Here is a 22,075-nt window from a genome sequence, read left to right on the forward strand (position 1 = left end):
CAATTAGACCGGGGGCCCGGAAGATTTATTCAGCTGAAAAGGGTCACACTTTTTAATGGTCTCATCATATAAGGATGTGGCCAAGGGTCAATAAAATGACTTGCTGGCAAGTCACATCCTGTACCGTAAGCCTAGGAACCACAAAAAGGGACCCCGAAAAATGGATTTATTCAGCCGAAGGGGGTCACGGACAAAAGTTGGTGGATATTGTTCCTTTGGGTGTACTTATCATGAAAACAGCAATGCCAGCTATTTTATCCTGTACGGGCCCCAGACAGTAGCCCCAAAGGGCCCCACAAATAATGGTGTTATTCAGCTGAACAGGGTCACGGCTAATTTCTTTTGCAATGGAAGTAGTTCCCATCAGAGATATCCAAAGCACCAATGCCAGCTATTTTATCATGTACGGGGCCCAAGACAGTAGCCCCAAAGGGCCCCACCCCCCATAGGCCCTACGTACAAACACACACAAACATTGATTTTATTCAGTTGAAAAGAGTCACGGCTAATTTCTTTTGCAATGGAAGTAGTTCCCATCAGAGATATCAAAACACCAATGCCAGCAATTACAGTAGCAAAACACCCAAGAAATTTGCAAAGGAAGCATACTTCTGTATAGTGCACAACCGAGATGACCATGTTACGAAAATCAGTCATTTCATCCTGTACTGGGCCCAGTACAGTAGCCATAAAGTGCCCCTTCTGTATAGTGCACAACCGAGATGACCACGTTACGAAAACCAGTCATTTCATCCTGTACTGGGCCCAGTACAGTAGCCATAAAGTGCCCCTCCCCACATAATTATTATGACATCATTTAGCTGAAAAGAGTCATAGTTGTTTTTCTTTTACAATCGAAGTAGGCCTTAGTTTACATCATAGATACCCAAAACATCAAAGCCAGTTAGGTTTTCCCAGCCAATTTCGCACTTTTGTCGGTTCATTTGACAGAAAGTTCGAATTCGTAAAATGGGTATTCAAATTGACTGGTACCCTACGTTAATTCAAATTCGCCTTGACTTGCCGAAAAGGGTATTTCAGTCATTAAATTTCGCGAAAGACAGTCAAATTTCAAACGTGTTCATTCAAATTCAAATCATGCTATTTCTTTGTTTCAGATCATTTTAACGTGTCTTTCTATGTTTGTTTTCGTTTCATCTATAAATTACTGTTATAAAGCAGTAAAAGTATCACATTTCTTATCTAGTATAACTGGATTTGGTTGTTCTGTAACGCTCATTCTCTTTCATATACATGTCATTATAGGCCTAATACGTGTACCAGTAATGCACATTTACTTCATTTTTTATAGTCATGACAGCACAATAGATACAGACGTATATCTCTAGAAGACATAGAAATAATTATCAAAAAAAAAAAACAGAAAAAAAAAAGCATTTGACGATCATAACCATGACTTCCTGGAACTGGCCGACCGCTCGTAATAAAGCGCTCGTAACGGCCAGATAATTTGTGGCTTCTTACTTCTTCGGATTCAAAAAGCACGTAAAAAAAAAACCTGGTGTCAAAGTCTCTTAACGAATACGAAAACACGAAATGTAATGATGCTTACAAAACAATAACTACGATGAAAGAAAATAAGGAAAGAGGTCAAGCATGAACATATCTGTTTAATTGACCGCAGAACATGTTAAATTAGATGGCCAGAAATCAATTTGAATGAACGAGCGCAGCATGTGATCACGTGACTATGTCATTATGAATTTATGAATGAACGGATAGTGGAATGGTGCTTGTCTTATATATGGATTTCAGTTGAAAAATTGTTATTTAGAATAAGGTTAGAGGTAATGTGAATGTTTCAAAATGAATTTGAATAAAGAGATTGACATTAAACTACCATGTCATCTAGGCGAAATTTTTGCTAAATTTAAATCAACATTAAAGAATTCGATTAAAAGAGGTGCGAAACTGGTCCGGATGCAGGGCCCTTGACAGGTATAGCCCCAAGGTATTCCCACCCCATATGAATTAAGCGTTTTTAGGTAAAAAGAGTCATGTATGCCTATTTTCCTTGGCAGTGGAATTAACAGCTGAGATACGTAAAACACAAACCCATCCAGTTAAGGGGCCCCCAGCCAGTAGCTGGAAAGTGCTCCCGTATCATTTCATTCTAAGTGAAAAGAATCACTGCTATAATTTCTTTTGCAATGGAAGTAGTACTCAACGAGGTATCAAAAACACCGAAACCAGTTATATAGCTGTACGGGGCCTAAAGGAGTGTTCCTAAAGTATCCCCACATGTAATTCCACTATTAGTCCAGCGGATATAGAAAAAATCATGCACTTTATGGTAAAAGCACCATACTTGGTACACATGTACATGATGCCAATACAAGTCATTTCTGATATGGAAGCCACTCTGATTCTTCCTTTGGTGGCCGTGGCGGCCATTTTTCAATATGGCCGCCATGTGATATAGCAATGCTGTGTATTTTGGAAACTATAAGTCCGATTGTCGTGATTCTTGTACCAAAGTATAAGTTTTGAGGGTCAAGGATTCCAATAAAATAATTTTTGAGAGGATAAAACCATGGCAACCTACTTATTGGCGGCCATTTTGAAAAAATATGGCCACCATGCTGGATATAACATATCCTTAAAACGTATGGACAAAGGGTCATGACTCTGGTACCAACTTATATGTTTTGGGGGTCAAGGATTCTGATAAATTCAACTGTAAGTGAATATGAATCGTTTCATCCTACGTTTTGGCGGCCATTTTAATAAATATGGCTGTCATACAACAGATAATGAATATTGCATATCTTCGAACTCAAAAGATATATAATCATGATTCAAGTGTAAAAGTATAGTTTTGGGGTGAAGGTTTTCAATATAATGATGTTTTAGCAAAGTGAATAGGTTCATCACATCCTTTGTTTTGACGGCCATTTAATAAATAGCGTACGAGTGTTATGAAAGCGGGATGCCCATTGTGGATTGATTCTGGTGTAAACGTTTGTTTTAGGGGTCAACAATTACTTGTTCACTCATTTTAAGTATTCTAATGTGGAACATCTGGGCATATTTAACTTTGTAAGCATTTTGGAAAATATGCTCAACTTCCTTTATAGGATTTCTGTGTGTACAGTGTATGTGAAAAACATGATCTTCACAATTTCATGTCTGAAGTACATTTTAATCAAGATTATACATTTTCTAGAAATATAGACTCTCGCTTTCTCTGGTCCCTGGACTATGGAATGAAAATCATAGTTTCCAACCAATATGGTATATCTGTTTTCTTTGGAAACATGACACGTGACACACGACAAGTGTGAGAAAACTTCTAAAACTTCTTGGGTCACTTACATCAAATGTAAACACACTACATGTATGTCTATAAAATCCATGATTGACCAGGCTGTTCTGATACTTATAACTACACTGAATCTCATACATCAAACGATAAAGTAAATAGTGGCAGTGGGCAGGTCCTTCTGGTCCTGTACGGGTAGAGAGACGTCCCCGCCCTCCACGAGTCTCCCGCTGCCTTGTGGGCAGTTTTTTGGTTAATCAAAGGCTAGGGAGTAAACCTTATCCAAATCCGGAGCGGAACTCCTAAGGCGGTTAGGTGTTGTAGTTCATCATCTCTCCGGCAAATATAATAGGTATTATACAATACATCTTTATAGGTTTACATCTAATTGTCATTTGCAGCTCCACATGAGTCTACTAGCAAAATATAAACTACACTTTACAAGAAAAATTATGCTAATTTATGAATTTAAGGAAAACCTCAAAGAAATACAAATTTTTAGGTTCATAATTATTGGAAGATAAAAGTGCAGAATAAAATATTCAGTAAATCGATCTTACTTACCGGCACCAGTAGAAATACTGAAGAAGTTCTCTAAAGCGCACCTGCATCTATATATGCATTCACGTTCATCACCGCTCATCAATGGATGATCAGGAACAATAATTGTTTTGGATTGTCAGAGCTAATTCGATTCCTTCATATGATTTCTTGTAATGTTGTGTAACTGTTTTGACAAGGGTCATACTATGAAATAATGATCAAGAACTGAAAAAAAAAACCTTTAGAAATCAGTAGGTCTTATAAGACTGCAATGATCATGTCTTTGTGGCTGGAAACTATGACAGTACACTAATTGTACTCTCCTGTCTATGCATCCAAAATTGGGGGGAACGTCTTCTTTTCCATTCTCACCATTTTATTCTACTTTTGATATTCAACATAATTATCTTTATTATTCTAGGTATGCAACAATTGTACTTATGTGATGTTCAATACCTACTTGAATAGTGAATGTGATAGAGGTATGGTCAATCAACAACAATCAATGAACAATAAAGAACTAAACGCCGCAACAGCATAGGAGGTTCATTTACCAATAACAGGTGAACGATTTTTGTCAATGGGACAATACATATGGCAAGTGAGGGTGTATATATAATATATGCACTACAGGTTGGCCCCTCAGAAAATGGAAACGAATATTTTTTCAAAACCAAAACGAAATTGTCCAATTTGGTTGAGTACTTTTCTTTCTAGACATGTTTTTGTTAATCATTAATTTCTTACTTTATTTTATCAAAGCTCAGCAACGGAGACTACTCAACAATTGAAGGTCTATTTTCGACAATAATCCTTATCAAACATTCCACATTGCGATGTGCGGCCTCGATTCTTTGTTAGTCTCCCAAGGCAGTGGCTTTTGTTCGATGCTGAAATTTGTTGAATTGAGCTAAGAAATTTACGCTCGACCCGTCTTTACAAAAAAAACATCTGTACAATGAAAACTACTCAACCAAATCGAGGGATTTTGGTGTCATTCTTCTTCTAGATAAATTCTCTACAACTCTATGTCATTCATTTTGGCATCAAAGTAATGCAAATGTGCAGATATTTGCGAAAACTCGCGTTTCCGTTAATTCTAGGCCACACTGTATATAATGTGTGTGTGTGTGTGTGTGTGTGTGTGTGTGCATACTCTATGTAGTGCAGCAGTCATATTTATCAAAATGGACATGAAAACGAAGTGTGTTAGTTCTATTCATCAACAAATGCTTGTTTAAAATCATTGACCCCAATTAGTTTCAAAGACGTACAGTAAAGTATATATTGCGGTGGCCATGTTTTAAAATGGCAGCCAAAACATAGGATGCGATGGTTGTATACACGAAAAGATGTATCCATTTAAATAAATGAATCTCAAAAACATATTTTTGTTCCAGAATCATGAAGATGCATCCATTGGTTTTAGAGCGGCAGCCACGTTTAATTGGAGGGAGGCCATATTTATTAAATGGCCGCCAAAACAAAGGATGTGATGAACCTATTCACTTTGCTAAAACATCATTATATTTAAAAAAACCTTCAGCCAAAAACTATACTTTTACACTTGAATCGGGATTATATATCTTTTGAGTTCGAAGATATACAATATTCATTATCTGTTGTATGGCAGCCATATTTATTAAAATGGCCGCCAAAACGTAGGATGAAACCATTCATATTCACTTACAGTTGAATTTATCAGAATCCTTGACCCCCAAAACATATAAGTTGGTACCAGAGTCATGACCCTTTGTCCATACGTTTTAAGGATATGTTATATCTAGCATGGTGGCCATATTTTTTCAAAATGGCCGCCAATAAGTAGGTTGCCATGGTTTTATCCTCTCAAAAATTATTCTATTGGAATCCTTGACCCTCAAAATTATATTTTGGTACAAGAATCACGACAATCGGACGTATAGTTTCCAAAATACACAGCATTGCTATATCACATGGCGGCCATTTTGAAAAATGGCCGCCACAGCCGCCACAGGCAGAATCAGAGTGGCTTCCATATCAGAAATGACTTGTATTGGCATCATGTACATGTGTACCAAGTATGGTGCTTTTACCATAATGTGCATGATTCACCCTATATGTGGTCTATATCCGCTAGACTATATCAAGATCTGCATCCCGATCTATTCAATCTGTCAGATCGGGAGAGAGCGGCAAAAGTGTACGGGGACCGGGAGCATCGTAGCAGCAGCGTTTGGGTGATGGGGTTGGATCTGGCAATTTTACAAATCGGGAAGAAATTTTGAACTGGTTCAAAATTTCTTCCCCATCTCGCCATCAAGACTGACCTATTTTGAATCGTAGCTCAAACGGGGAGAGAGCAGTGAAAGTGTAAATACCGCGGGATGAGCGTAACAATTCCCGGTTTTTCTGACCGTAGTAACAGCAGCACAAGAACGGGAAGTAGTCTAAACTAGACATCGACGACATGGTCCCGCTGCTGCGCCGCTTTCTTGATCAAAGCACGATCTTCCCGCTTTAACGACGATCTCACTACAGCCCTTTTTACACTTGTGTTTCTTAACCCCGTACTTTCTCTGACCCAGGACTATCGTTAGTCCCGTACCAATTTTTTTTTCAGCTTTTTACACTCGCCAATTAGTCCCGTACTAAGCTCTTGTCCGGGGCTAAGGAGAAAATTGACCTTTTTACACTCGTATTTCTTAGTCCGGTACTTTCCAAACCACATGAATATTCATGATTACGCTGTACACTGTACACGTACACGCACGCACCGGCAGCACTTGATTACCTCGTTTCTGCTTGCTCGTCTCTGTCGCTTTCATAGCCCCTGATTATTTTTTCGTTCTGTTTACACTCACTTGCTTGGCACCGCAATTGCGGTGCTAATCCTGCTATTTTGCAGGGCCAGATAGTACGGGATAATCGGTGGGGCTAGCCCACTTTGGCAAAAACGAGTGTAAACAGAAAGTGGGCTAAGGATAGTCCCGTACGAACGGTGGGGCAGGCTTTGGTGTTTTGTATATCTCTGATGGGTACTACTTCAATTGCAAATGAAATTAGCCCTTACTCTTATCAGCTGAATAACGTCAATGTGTGTGTGTGTGTGTGTGTGTGTTTGTACGTAGGGCTTATAGGGGGTGGGGCACTTTAGGGCTACTGTCTGGGGCCCCGTATAGGATAAAATAGCTGGCTTTGGTGTTTTGGATATCTCTGATTGGTACTCCTTCCATTGCAAAAGAAATTAGCCGTGACTCTTTTCAACTGAATAAAATCAATGTTTGTGTGTGTTTGTACGTAGGGCCTATGGGGGGTGGGGCCCTTTGGGGCTACTGTCTGGGGCCCCGTACAGGATAAAATAGCTGGCATTGGTGTTTTGGATATCTCTGGTGGGAACTACTTCCATTGCAAAAGAAATTAGCCGTGACCCTTTTCAGCTGAATAACACCATATTTGTGGGGCCCTTTGGGGCTACTGTCTGGGGCCCCGTACAGGATAAAATAGCTGGCATTGCTGTTTTCATGATAAGTACACCCAAGGGAACAATATCCACCAACTTTTGTCCGTGACCCCCTTCGGCTGAATAAATCCATTTTTCGGGGTCCCTTTTTGTGGTCCCTAGGCTTACGGTACAGGATGTGACTTGCCAGCAATTCATTTTATTGACCCATGGCCACATCCTTATATGATGAGACCATTAAAAAGTGTGACCCTTTTCAGCTGAATAAATGCTCTGGGCCCCCGGTCTAAATACGCGCGGTCAGACTGGCAAAAGATCGAGAAGTTTAAGATCGCGAAGTTTGGGCCATTGGTACGCGCGCAACCAAGAGTGCGCCGTCCGATGGCTAGTGATTGTGACGTAACAATGCACATCTGTACATGACAATGGCCTCGCGCTTCGGAGGCACCGCCCGCAAACAGATCGAGAAGTTTCGCGGGAAGTTTGCGGTCACACTGGCAAAACTTCGAGATCTTAAAGATCGCGATCTTAAACTTCGCTATCTTTTGCCAGTCTGACCGCGCCTAATGTAGTGTATCAGTCTCTGAGCAAACAAGATACCCATTTCATATCGCTTTCTATAAGTTTATGATGGAACAAACTCAAGCCAGCCATTCAAACTGCCGGTGAAAAATGATATTGCAACATTAGAAACACTGCAACAAATGGGTAAAAGTTGCTATGCGACTGTCTCAAATGTCAAGCAAAACAAACGTACAAGGAAATATCTCTCCAACTTTACATGTGGATTAAGTGAATGCATTCAAATTAGCAAGTTGACAATGTCATGCTCTCACCATTTCTTATTCATTTCATATACAGAAATGACAAAAATCTCATATTTCAGCTATATAAAACTTGTCTTAACACCCACCAAAAATAAAAAAAGGAGCAAATGTTACGTAACTCTGATATATCTTGGTATGGGAAGATGCTTTTACTTGTATTACTAGAAAACAAAAAAAAAAATTTTTGTTTTCAAAATTTCATATTATTATATACATGAAAAACTGAGGGTATGACATCATCAACTTGCTCATTTGAATATTCATAAGGACTGGTCAAGAAATGTTTTTTTTTATTTTTTAATAAGAGACATTTCAAAATTTCACATCTTCCCATTTCTTACCCAATTTTTGTCATTTTTGTATCATTTTGTAGAGTAATTTTTCTCTTTCTTTTGGAGTCTATTTATTTCTTGGGTGGATTCCCTCTTTAAATAGTTTTCAGACCATGTCCAACAATCTTCTCCCCCCCCCCCCCAGCCACACACACACACACACACAAAAAAAAGAATAAACACACACTTCTGAATTCTTTAATCTCTCTGATCACATGGTTTGCTTGGTTGTTTTCCGGCTGCTTCAAATTGATCAAAGATTTGTAAATCATGAAAGCATGAGTCCCCTTATAGCAGATTAACTCCAACATTAAACCAAGAAGATGTACCTGTCATAAAAAGGTAATGAAATCGAAACTGTTTCTGCAATTGGACAAAGAACAACAGTCCTTCACACCATTTTCCCCATAAATCGCTTCCTTGAGGAAACCATTTCCACAGAGTATTGCTCTCACCTGGGCGAACTTCCCTTCACGGTTTTACCACCAAAAGTCATCAAAGACAGATGGACCCCCGACAAGCTGTCAATAACCTCAGATGCTATCATTTCATTCCCCTTTTACTCTGGGAGAAATGATGGTCCATTATTGTATTTTACAAGGAATACTTCCTTCCTGTTTCTTAATGACATTCAGCACAAACATATAAAGTCTGACTCTACTAGTTCATGTATCCGCTTCTTTTTAAATGTAATACATTCTTGATGGCAGTAGCCAAGTTTTGTTTTTCTTTTCTTCTTTTTTTTTGGGGGGGGGGTGGGGGGAGGTTCACCCAAAGCTTTGCATTTTTATCTTTGTAACACTGCCACTTGGTATATAGACACAGGTGCCTCATTTGAACTGCTAACTCTCTCCTGAACAATAAATAAAGACCTTATGTCCAGCACCGAGCTTGATGTGCACATGAAGAATGAATTGATTTCTTCACTGTCTCATTTTTTTTTGGGGGGGGGATATAGAGTACACTACTTAACCAAGTTGGTAGTTTGCTTACGAATGTTCTGTTCTCAATTTCACACTCAAAGTTGACTCAAAACACAACGTAACTAAATATTCTGTAGCATATTAATTCAAGAGATCGATTGTGGAGTTTGAACCTCTGGTAGACCTCTTCATCTCACAGCTCACCCCCAATCTGTTTCTCGGTTGTGTGAAATACCAAAATGGTTCATTGCACATAACTTGCGATAATGCCAGTTTACTGCATTTATTGTTTTTCCTGAAAAATTCATAAACACACTTGAATTTCAAGCTTCACTTTCAAAGAGCATCAGTATCCGGTATGTAGTGTACACAGTGAACATATTTCACACTGCTGCATGTATCCAGCTCAAACATCTCTCTCTCTACCTAGGAGTCCATCAAACCATGACTCCGAATTAAGAGTGTCTGGCACAATTATGAATAAGATGGGGCGTTGAAACATTGTGTGTGTTTGTGTTAAGTGTTTGGTTGAGGGAGTGGAGAAAGTGTTATCTCTTCTCCATATATACATTTTTTTTTCTTTAAAGGGAAGATAAACCCCAAGAGCAATGTGGATTGAGTGAAAGCAGTAACATTAGTCGAACACATCAGTGAAAGTTTGAAGAAAATCGGACAATCGATGCAAAAGTTATGAATTTTTAAAGTTTTGGTGTTGGAACCGCTGGACGAGGAGACTAATAGAGGTTATGACGTATGAGTGGACAACAATACCAAGAAAATATAAAGAAAATTCTACAAAAATCCATTTTTCATGAAAATTACAAATTGCACGAATGAAAAACATTATTTGTTTTATATAATGCCTGAAATAGATTCTTGTCATTTGATGTTTTAAAACAAGAGAGAATCTGATATCACGAGAGTGCTCACTGAGCGCTTTATATGCTAGTGCGCTGGCAACGCCTCACACACTGCAAGCACACGTAAACATAATTGCAAGCGTTTTACACGCGTAGTGTGCCGGGCTCTCGGCGTGCGTGCAATGGAGCAAATCGTATGGATCCAAAATTGCATGGTAAATGGAGCCACATTTGCATGGATGATGATGTCACAGTGAAATGGACTAAATGATCAATGCCAAACAACCAGTCAAATGACAGGAATCTGTTTAGGCGTTATATAATAAATAATGAATTCAAAATTTATGATGGTCTATGTCCAGTTGTCAATATTATTAACAGGAACCCTTCCGCTTAAGGCAAACCTATCCTAAACTGCCGGTGGCTTTAACAGCAAGTAACCTGAGCTGTATCTTGGCAGCTTAGGGTTACTTGTATTGTCAGGAGTATAAGTTGACTACAAATGCTCGATCTTGAAAAAGTGAAATCTGTCATGGCCAGTGTTTCCAACTCTAAAGGTTCCACTAATCACTGGGGAAACCTTACACCTGTTACTAGCAAATAAACCTTGGGTAAATTCTGAATACAACGTGTCAATATTTGACAAATTTAGAAATGCTTTACTTGACAATGTAGGGACTCATGAAGGTGAAAATCAATTCTGAGTATTTCGTTACACACACATACATACACACTATACTGAAGAAAAAAAATAGTTGCATTTGTTCAAATCGGTTGACTTTACAATTCTTGATGCTTTAGACTTACAAAGGAATTAAAAAAAAAAAAATCTGACCAGTATTCTCAGTCTGCACACGATCTCTTTACTGCAGTTGCGTACCTTGCCCATGTATGCTACAATGTATGTGAAGTGTAGATTGTATTTTTAGAATAGCAGAATGCATGAAAGGTCAAAGGATATGGTCAAGCAGTGGTGTCATCAAAAGTTATAAAAACACTGTCATTTTGTGGCCATGAAAGTCAATGGAGTAAGTCCAAGTAATATGATGGATGTAGGCCCTAATACCATGTATTAGGGCCTAAAAAAATGTAGTACAATGGGACCCTCCGCAATGATAACTTTGAAAATAGTGAATCAATCCAAATACAATTTCAGGGTATGAAACTATAACTTATTACCCACATCTTACAGAAAATCCCACCCAATTTGCCTCTGTGGTCAAAGAGAAATGAGGATCTGTGTAGAGCATGCCAGGAATCTGTTCCCTCCAAGTTCTGTCCCAAGACATGCTTTACAACGATCCACATTTCTCTGTGGCCACTTAACCAAATTGAATGGGATTTTCTGCAAAATTTAGGTATAAGATGTTATATAATTGTTTATAATTGAAGTCCCGGCCCCTGGGTACCCGGGGATGGCCGGGACTTGCATCCCACTTGCAATTTTTGGATGTTACACCACCCGGCCAAGTCCCGGCCAAGTCTCCGACAGGTCGGGCAAAGTTTTCACGGAAATCCCCCGCTAAGTCCCCGGCAGGCCGGGCAATATTTGTGCAGAAATCCCCGGCCAAGTCCCCGACAAGCTGGGCGTATTTGCATAGAAATCCCCGGCCAAGTCCCGACCGGCCAAGTCCCGACCCTCAAGGCCCGGTCACACTGCCCAAAAGTCACGTAAGTTTGCAGGAATCACGCAAGAAATTTGGTTGTGCGTGCTTGTCCGTTGAGAATTTTCGCTGATTTACGCGTTGAAAATCATCAATGAATTGCGCAAGAACTACGGAAATATCACCAAAAAAAATCACTAAACCACGCATTTTCAACGCATAGGCACGCAAAGGCCCCAAGTAGGGCGAATTCGTAGTTGTGCGCGAAGACTGAGGTCCACGGAAAATCACGCATAATCTGCACTTTATTACAATGAATTGCGTATGAATCGCGCATGATTCGCACATGAATGTGATAGCGCCAACATTTTCGCAAACGATCGCTGATATACCATGCATATTTCGTGCGTTTTTCGCGTATGTTTGAACGGCGTAGTTTTTCACGCATATTTCGCATGTTTTTCACGTAAGAACAACGCAAACTACGCAAAAATTATGTTAAAAAGTGCAATACTGCATAAACTTTTACGCGAAGCCGAGTTTTGAGGACCTGTCACACTGCCCAAAAGTCGTGTAAACGCATGAATCACGTAAGAAATTCGAGCCTTATTTACGCGATACATGCGTGATTTGCGCATTTCATGAGTTTGTCTACAACCTGGAACCTTCGTAGTTGTCAGCCGATGTGTGCGCCGACCATCGGCGCTTTACGTAATTCCGGCTTCGCATAAAAGTTTACGCATTATTGCGCTGCATTTTACGTAATTTTTGCGTAGTTTGCGTGGTTCTTACGCGAACAATGCGCGAAATATGCATGAAATATCAGCGATTGTTCGCGAAAATGTTGCCCCTATCGCGTTCACCAATGACTCTCCACTGACTATTGACATGAATACTAATGACGCATATTTCTCGCGTGGAACACCTACGTATCACTGAAAATCACTGAAAAAAAATATTGGCGTAGGACCTAGGCCTATGTATCTCTAACAGAACACGCAAATAAGCGCATATAACTTACGAAATATCTGATCGATGAATCACTAATGTATCACTAACAACTCATGTATGATTGACGCTATATTTTTGCGTGATCTTTCCGTATAGTTCTTGCGCAATTCATCGGTGATTTTTTCATTACGTAAATCAGCGAAAATGATCAAATTCTCGACAAGCACGCAAAACCAAATTTCTTACGTGATTCATGCGATTACGCAACTTTTGGGCGGACAATACGATCGAAGGTTCCACGTCCGAAAATTCAGGAAATGCGCAAATCGCGCATGTTTCACGCAAGGCTCTATTTTCTTACGTGATTCGTGCGTTTACGCGACTTTTGGGCAATGTTACCGAGTCCTCAATAGCGGGGAATTGCTAGTCAAGCGAAATAATTTATAGTCACATTACCGTACTGGAAATGGTACAAGTCATGGTCAATTCTCAAGCAAAATCTGGCTCAATCTCGGCCAAAATTCCCGCCCCAAATCCCTGCCATTTGGTTGGAGCGAATTTCCCCCGACAAGCCCCGGTTTATTCTCCACCCACCGGGGCAAAATAAGTGAATCTCCCCCGACAAAGCCCGGTCCATTCCCGACCCACCGGGGCAAAATAATTGAATTTCCCCCGACAACACCCCGGTACATCCCCGGCCCACCGGGGCAAATTCAGTGAATTTCCCCTTACAAAGCCTAGTCTATTCCCGACCCACCCGGGCGAAAAAAGTGCTGAAATCCCCGCCCAATTTGGTTGCAAGTCCCAGCCATCCCTGGGTACCCATGGGCCGGGACTACAATTGACAAGTGCATTAGACCCTGAAATAGCATTCATACAGCTTAATCCCATTGAAAGTTATCAATGCGGAAATCTGATGATCATTTCTTCTTCTTTTTTTTTTTCTTTTCTTCTTTTTTTTTTTGGGGGGGGGGGGCATTCTTAACTCTACATAAATTGGTTAAGATCACATGTAAATCTTGGTCAGGGATCAATATGGATGAACTTTAAGTGTAAGAAAAGAACTAATTAGTTAGTACTTCTGGCAATCAATTGTTCTACTTCAAATGCTAAGTTTACTACTTCTAAAACTTCATGTACACAGTACTCCCAGTCCCTGCACTTACATAATTTCCATAACTGAGATGCCTGAGTCTTAATCAACTAACCCTACCATATTTACTTAATGATATGCCTATAGACATCCAGGTATTTATATGGACACAGATGGACAGACCTCTCAACTTGTCAGACTATGGAATTCAATGTGCAAGACAAAATATGAACATTTTACCAGAGTGGACATTCTTGGTTTGTAAGCAAAAGAATGCATAAATAATACATTTGATTATTAGAAGCTGTCATTTTGTTTTGTTTTGATTATTCACAATTGTAGTGCTGAGAGGGTGTATTACTGTCCAAACAGACGGCGTAAACAGGACTTTCAGATTATTACAGGAAATGTTTTCCCAAGCAACTAAGCAACGAAGCTATCCAATTCACCTGTTCCTACAGATACACAAAATCCAGTATGCAGTCACAGTTAATTTGACAGGCAAGGGAAGGGGACAATGTTCCTGGTTGTTGCAGTGCTTTAATTTGGACTAGAGACTAGGTAGAGACTAGGTGGTGGCAACCTGGTGGCCACTATTACAGCCCCCACTCGTTTTTGCGGGATTTCTGCAATATCTTCAGAGACCATCCGGGTTTCAAGGGAGTCACAGGAAGATGAATCACATTCTATCTTATCAGTCGTCGCTGGTCTCAGACAACTCTGCGACATCTCAATGAGTTGCAGTCACGTCACAGAAACAAATTTTGCATGTCCAAGACATCTCTGCAACTTTGCAGGGACCAATTAAGTTGCAGAGACTTAAATGCGACAATGTTGAGACTTCATAGAGATGTTTCTACTCAACTGGGAAAATGCCTCTGAGCTGTCCCCATGACTGCTGATGACCTCATGGCGACATTCCCGTGAAATCTGGGTTGTCACTGCATGTGGATCTATGTCTCAGTGCAAGCCATTTGTTGACATTTGTTGCCATTTGTTGCCATTTGTTGCCATTTGTTGGCCTTTTGAGTAAGATGAGTCACTGCGACTGATCAGTAGCAACTAGCAACAGTTGCAGCAGTGTCTCCACTGGTCAGATAGATATGCCCTCCAGAACAAACTTTCCAATAAAAGATTGTCCAGATGTTGTGGTGGTAACTCCGGTTTGAAAGGCTTTGTTAGAACGGGGCTTTAAGTAACCAGGTCCATCAGTCCACCTTGTACATTTGGGGAAGGATGCTAGTCTTCAAACCAAGACCAAAAGGGGGAAAGGGGGGGGGGGGTGTTGCTGTGCTCACCTTTGAAAAGAGGACTGATGCGCCACACCGAGATGCACCCCAGGCTGCTGAACTGGCCGAGACCCATCTCCATGAACATGATGGGGAAGCACACGATAAGGAGCATGATGATGTACGGAAGGAGGAAGGCTCCTGCAAGATAGTGGAGGGCAAGGAATATGATATTAATGTACATGGATACAATACATTTATACATCGCATATCTATGTGTGTGTGTGTCTTTGTCTGTCTGTCTGTCTGTGTGAATGTTGAGTGTCATACAGCAGGGCGTGCCCAACCCGCAAATTGTCCCAACAGCTTTGATGCAGTCCATAGTATGGACGATCAGACGTAGAAAGGATAAGATCTGTCCCGACTTTCCTGTGATGTGGATATGCATAATTTCTATATTTACCATCCACAAGGGTAAGCCCTTTTTGCTGACAGATAAAAAATGTTTTATCTTCTCAATATGATATATCTCATCAGGAGCTAATAACAAATTTACCTGTAACTACAGTGTAAATAGAGAATCACTTCAGGGTACATAAGAAAAAATAATAATTCTGCCAAGATATATTAAGAATTTATTTTCTTTTAAAAATATATGCCAACATTTTACTCAGAATGAAAACACACACACACACACACCACACACACAAAATGGGCACTTGGGACTTTCATGTTTACAAGAAGTGTTGTTGTTTTTTTGTAAGAAGTTGGAAACTTTGGGTGTTCTGTGTTCTTTCATTAGAGGATTTACCAAGATTGGATCTTTTAAATTTTCAGTTACTATGGACATACCCTTCAGAGGAAGAGCGAACAAAGAAGTATTAAAAAACAAATCTCTGTTAAAGACAAAAAAGACATCTGGAAAGACAGAGTCACACATAAGTATCAGAACAATCTGATAAAGGCATTTAAGTAAACTAGAAAAGCACTTGGAGACCAGCTCACTTCTACCCATACATCATCATGCATGCTGAAAATTGCCTGTCCCATTTCCTAACCCTAGCATATAAGCCTTTCTTTTGTGTCTCAGTAGAGTCTACCTTATAAGCAGCTAGCTGCACGATTCACCTCACCTTCACCGCTCAGTACGCATGTGTGTACGTCTCAAATATGCACAGCTTGAACTCCCTCATTTGTTGGCCTTATTTGGCAATTATAATCTTTCAAGAAAAAAATTTTAAAAAGTTTTTTTTTTTTAAAGTTATCTGGATTATTACAATTTAACATCTACTCCCTGTGCCATTATAAACTTTTCTTGTATGTTTCATCAAAATGCATTCGCAACTTTTTGAGATATCAAACAAATACAGACAGACAAGCAAGCAAACAAACTAACCAACCAACCAACCAACATCAACAAAAAACGTTCACATATATATATCACCTCCCTGGCGGAGGTACAAAATTAGGGAAACTTTTTGGTGTGTTGTTAATTTTGGGCGGGTATCCCAGTGAGAGGCTTAATGCTCTGTCTTAACATGAAATGTGCCAATTCAATTCTATGATCACTAATAACCAATATCCGCCAATCTACGGGATATCCCATAGTTCCCGCAAACGCTGTGAACGTTGATCTACGGGATAACCTGGAGCAGAAATGGCTTGGAAGATGACGTCATTTATATAGCTTATCATTGCCTGTGGACCCTGACCTGATATCCCAGAGTCCTTTGCATCACTTCCAGTCACTGAAATTTTCATTTGGATTTGTATTCACAGCAGGCTGCTGACACAATAGGTCTACATCTATGTAAGATTGCACACCAGTGCTGTATGCGTATGTATCTAGGCCTACTTTACTGTACATAGTTCCACCCACGGAATCTATGAGGTTAAAATAGACCACAGTAGTCCGCAGATCTTTGCGTTACTATTCGATATTTCTTCATATTTGAAAGCATTATACCCTTGAGTTATTTACCATCGGAACGCTTACATTATGAAGATTTCAAAATTGATAGTTGTTTTTCTGCATAAAGGCTATGGATATTTTTCAAAAGTGGTTTCTTTTGAATAAGCAGTGTGATTCTTAAATTTATATAAATCACATGAAAATACTAAAATCATATGACGTCACATAATTCATGACATGACACTGATTTACATCTTATATCAAAGGGCATTTCTTTCTCTTTCAATTGATATAGGTCCCTTTATTTTTCCATAGTTTTCTTTTCATAAGTGTCGGTGACATCACCTTGAATATGAGATGGCAGTTTTAAATAGTGAATGTACATCGGAAATAGCTTCCGGCAGCAACAGCCTTTAAGCTGCACACTACACGACCAGCAGATATGGGTTTGGGTTAATGAAAGAAAATCACAAACAAATACACACTGTCACACATACACACACACACACACACACACACAAGCATAAAAATGCAAAATAAACTTTTATTGTGTGAGCATGATAAAAAAAAGGCAGAGCACATTAACTATAACTTACAACAACAAAAAATTCCACTTTTTTCTTTTTGTGCATGTTGAAAATTTCTGCCATCTTTGATAGGTCATTAGAGTACACATAATAATGTCCAAATGTGACTATTCACCAAGGGGGAAAAAAAAGTGTTTTTGGTTTTAGCATAACTCTACCCTATTACCCTCAGAGCCAAGAACATTTCAAGTTTGATAACAATTTAATAAATGGTACATTTTGCTTGGATATTTGCCAATGTGGACACAAAATGCTCAAGGACTCAATTTAATTTGAAACAAAAACAAAAAAGCTTAATAGCCAGGACGTTGTGTTTTGCGAAGCAAGCTGTAGCATGAAATCTCCGAAACATTGTAGTTATACGAGTGATGTAGGGCACTTTCTGTCAAACTTCCATCATCTATGTTATACCAGGTGCGCACAAACCACAATCTCATTAACCTTGCCCTGGATCCCAAGTTCCAAGAGGGTTTAAAGGACAAGTTTACCTTTCTGTGTGGATTGAGTAAATGCAGTAGAACACATATCAGTGACATATTGAGGATAAAGTTAGACAATCCATTCAAAAGTTATGAATTTTTTAAGTTTAAGTGCCGCCATCACTGGATGAGAAGACGTAAGTTTGTGATGTCACATGTGTAAAACAATACAAGGAAAATGTAGAGAAAATTCAACATATTTTCACTTTTCTTACATTTGATGAATGAGCATTTAACTTGTCTCTTTCAGAAGGCAGTGGGAATGATATTAGTGTACACCCGTCACAAGTACAGAAAAGGTGTACTTTGAAAAAAAAGAAAAGAAAATGAAATTACTGGAATTCTCTTTTGATTACTGGAATTCTCTTTAAATTTTCTACACCTGTGACTCCTCAACCACCAATGGTGGCACTGAAACTTTAAAAATTCAGAAGTTTCGAACGGATTGTTCAATTTCCCTCCAACTTTCACAGATGTGTTGAACTACTAATGCTGCTGCATTCATTTAATCCACACATCATACATGTCTCAGAAGGTGAACTTGTCCTTGAACTTACAGATAGGAAGTTGGCATTATACAGTGTATGGGTAGCAACAAACAGGCCTCACATACCATGAGACTTTGGGGCCAGCATAAATATCAATATAGTTAGATCCTTGGGAATTTGAGTAAATACTCCAACTTTAATATCTCGCAATATCTATGAGGCAGAATTGCACAATCATTTGATAAAATCGCACTCTATCAGCAACACTTGAAACCTTGTACACACGTAGTGATCTTTTTATTCTTTCGTCATATTTAGTCACGACTTATCAGCTCCAAATTAAACATGGACTTTGAAATTGATTTTAAGTGTGTGAGCAAATTCTTTATTTCGTGGATAAGCAAAGAACACACGGTTTGTGTGCAGAGTCATTCAATGACAAAAAAAAAATAAATGTTATAAAATTTATTGTAGATTTCACAGCTTTGAATTTTTGTGTAAGAGGGGGATCTGCAGGTCCCATGAACATACTTCCTGCCATTCACGCATGTGACCGAAAACAAACATTGACAAGTACCTGATTAACAACTTCAAAAGCAGATACGCTTGAATGTTTGCTTTTAACAATTTTTTTCCTCATTCAAACAGAGAAAAACTTACATTTAGATGTACAAGTGATTCATAAAAACCAATGCCCAAGTATACTGATCGCAACTGATGTGCTAGTGGACATTATTCTTTGCTCAAATAAAATGTGTTTTAAGGGTTTTTTCATGTTGTTGTACCTTTTCTTTCTCACACACTGTATACGCCGAATATTTCGTGAGGTTTTTATTTTTCGCGAATTTCACGAGTCAGCTGCTATTTGCAAAATTGAAAACACGCAAAAATATTGACTCTTAATACCGATATGAATGTGACGTACGTGTTAACATTTCTCCATTCAGTACACGACTCCATGATCGTGAAATTAACCACTCGCGAAATTGTCGGGAAGTCTTGATTCGCGAGAATTTAGACTCACGAAATATATGGCGTATACAGTATAACGTCTTTTCACATCTTATGCGCTCCGAATCTGCATTCATGCCTATTCTAAATGTGTTTAAGCACTCAAAACTTGCAATAAAACCTAGCTATATTCTACAGAATCCTCAAGAGGAAATTCATGTATTAAATATCCATTTCAACTGCTTAACCCCCAAAACCCCACAAATCACTAACCCCTTCCCTGTATTTTCATCATCTCATTCTACTACTTTGTACTAAACATCACTGAGATATGTGGGCCCAAATTCATGAAGGTGGTACAATCTTTGTCCATGGTTTAAACCATGGACAAAGACTGTAGTTTTGTATGGGGTGCCAAGTGTCGCATGGCCTATTTCGCTACGAAATCAGTCATTTTGTTGACGAAATGACCAATTTGTTAACAAAATGTTCATTTCGTTAATGAAATGATCACTTCATCGACGAAATGTTCATTTCGTCACAAAATATAGGCCATCATTTTGTCAACGAAATAACTGATTTTGTAACGAAATAAGCCATGGGACCCTTGGCGCCCCATACAAAACTAGTCTTCTTCCATGGTTTAAACCATGGGCCAAAATTGTACCACCCTCGTGAATTTGGCTGTGATGTCTTACTCAGGTATCCTACAATCAGTCATATATATCATACTGTGACACAAAGTAATCTCAAGGACATTGACATTTTGCCAACATTACAATGATTTTGACCCAAAAAATTAATTTATGTAACAGCTGTTACAACACATGATGATGCATATTTTGACTCGTGCTGGCCGCCAAGAATGCTCACGAAGGTCCACGGCATTCCTTTCCACATTGAGGAAAATGTCACAACTGTTTTTTCGAAGTCAGGTTTTGTTTTTGATCATCTCCAGTCTTTCAGGGCGAGGGGGTGGGTTGGGATGTGGAAGTGGTTCATTTCAATCTCTTCGTGCCACTTATGACTGATAACATAGATGTGCCTGTGCTTGACCTTACAAATAAACTTATTTTTGCGTGCGTAAGCAAGTTTCTTTTCTAATAAAAAATACTCCCTATAAACGTTCCTGGCAGTCCTTTTCCAGGGCCTTCAAATTCAATAATGATAATAATAGACCCCTGGTAACCTCTTCTCTGTATTAAAGTTTTCCCATCAGGTGCACAATAACCTTTCCCACTGGAGTCAGGTATACATGTACATCTGGACCAAAAGGGACATTCATGTAAAGTAGGTGAAATATCTAGTCCAAGCATTAAAAATCTGGAGCACTAACAACCTAGATTGTTTAAGGAAGTTGGAATCGAAAGAACATTTGTAAACCTTTTTTGGCTTTGCATGAATCGACAATACATGTCTTTGTTGTTGTTGTTGTTGGTTGGTTGGGGGCAAGGGAATGGGGGCAAAAACATAAACAGGGAAAGGGGGTATAGCTGTACCTTTGCACCCCTCTCAAAAATTTTCCTTTTTTACAGTCTTGTTTTTTCAACATTTAGTGTTATCAAGTCCACACGTTCTAGGTGGTGATGCCCAACAATTCTTAGATTATTTCAGTACATTTTGAACGAAAATGGCAGATATTCCATTCTAAGCCTTTGCATTTTGGTAGCTGGACATGTGTACACATGTCTTTGAAAAACCCACGCCCTCATGAATGCGGTTGCCACGGCGCTTACCTCCACCATTCTCGTAGGCCATGTATGGGAAGCGCCAGACGTTCCCAAGACCAATGGCGTAGCCCATGGTGGAGAGGATGAACTCCATTCCACTGCCCCAAGTTCCTCGCTCATTCTCCGTCTCTTTCTCCGCATCAAACTGGTTAACTTCTCCGTCCAGATGGGCTTCCTTGCCCTTACTTTCTTCCGGAGGATAAACTGAAATTATAAACACACACACAAAAATATCTTCAGTTTTCAAAAAAAAATCAAATATGAAATGTCTGTTCTATAGTTTCAAACACTTTCAATATACAGAGATTTCTGATTTTACACTTTAGCACAGCTATACTTGAAAGCAGATACTTCTGGATGGGAGTTTAGTTTTTCATGTTTTATCATTGGGAAAAATTTCTGTGAGACTCTGTTCACAGAGTCTTTTTTTTTTTTTAGTTCAAGGCCATACTTCAAGCAGCATCAATCAGATCCTTTTGGGTGAATGAAAAAAAAAAATGAGGCAGAGGGCATTTCCATTCAATTTGTGCATGTAAAAATATAGTATCCTGTTAAAACCTTTACTTTGCCAATACAACTCAACCTATCATGCACAGAGAGGAGAGATTAAACCTGAGAAAGACAACATTGCAGAATGCATTTTTTCTTTTTTCTTTTTGTCAAGACATACCCTTGTATGCTGTGACGCATTTGTAGGTGTGTGCGGATACAATGTACCAAGTATTATATCCAGCACAAAAGTATTTTAAAGGAAATTTGACTTTGATCAATCACATGTACATTACTTAGAAATGTTAATTCAAAATCATTCCATAATCATTTGCCATGTGCGGCAGAACTT

General features: G+C 39.1%; 1 protein-coding gene across 1 annotated transcript in view; it reads right to left on the reverse strand.

Annotated features, from left to right (window-relative positions):
* LOC140235064 (sodium- and chloride-dependent glycine transporter 1-like) overlaps positions 1–22,075 on the reverse strand; it is an 89,933-nt gene that overhangs the window by 52,053 nt on the left and 15,805 nt on the right. Inside the window, exons 2-3 of the mRNA XM_072315101.1 lie at positions 21,241–21,438; positions 15,157–15,288 (exon numbers count right to left, since the gene is read on the reverse strand). Coding sequence (XP_072171202.1) covers positions 15,157–15,288; positions 21,241–21,438 — 330 coding nt within the window. The remainder of the gene's footprint in view (positions 1–15,156; positions 15,289–21,240; positions 21,439–22,075) is intronic.

The sequence above is a fragment of the Diadema setosum genome, chromosome 11 (assembly GCF_964275005.1).
Source record: "Diadema setosum chromosome 11, eeDiaSeto1, whole genome shotgun sequence".
Taxonomy (NCBI): domain Eukaryota; kingdom Metazoa; phylum Echinodermata; class Echinoidea; order Diadematoida; family Diadematidae; genus Diadema; species Diadema setosum.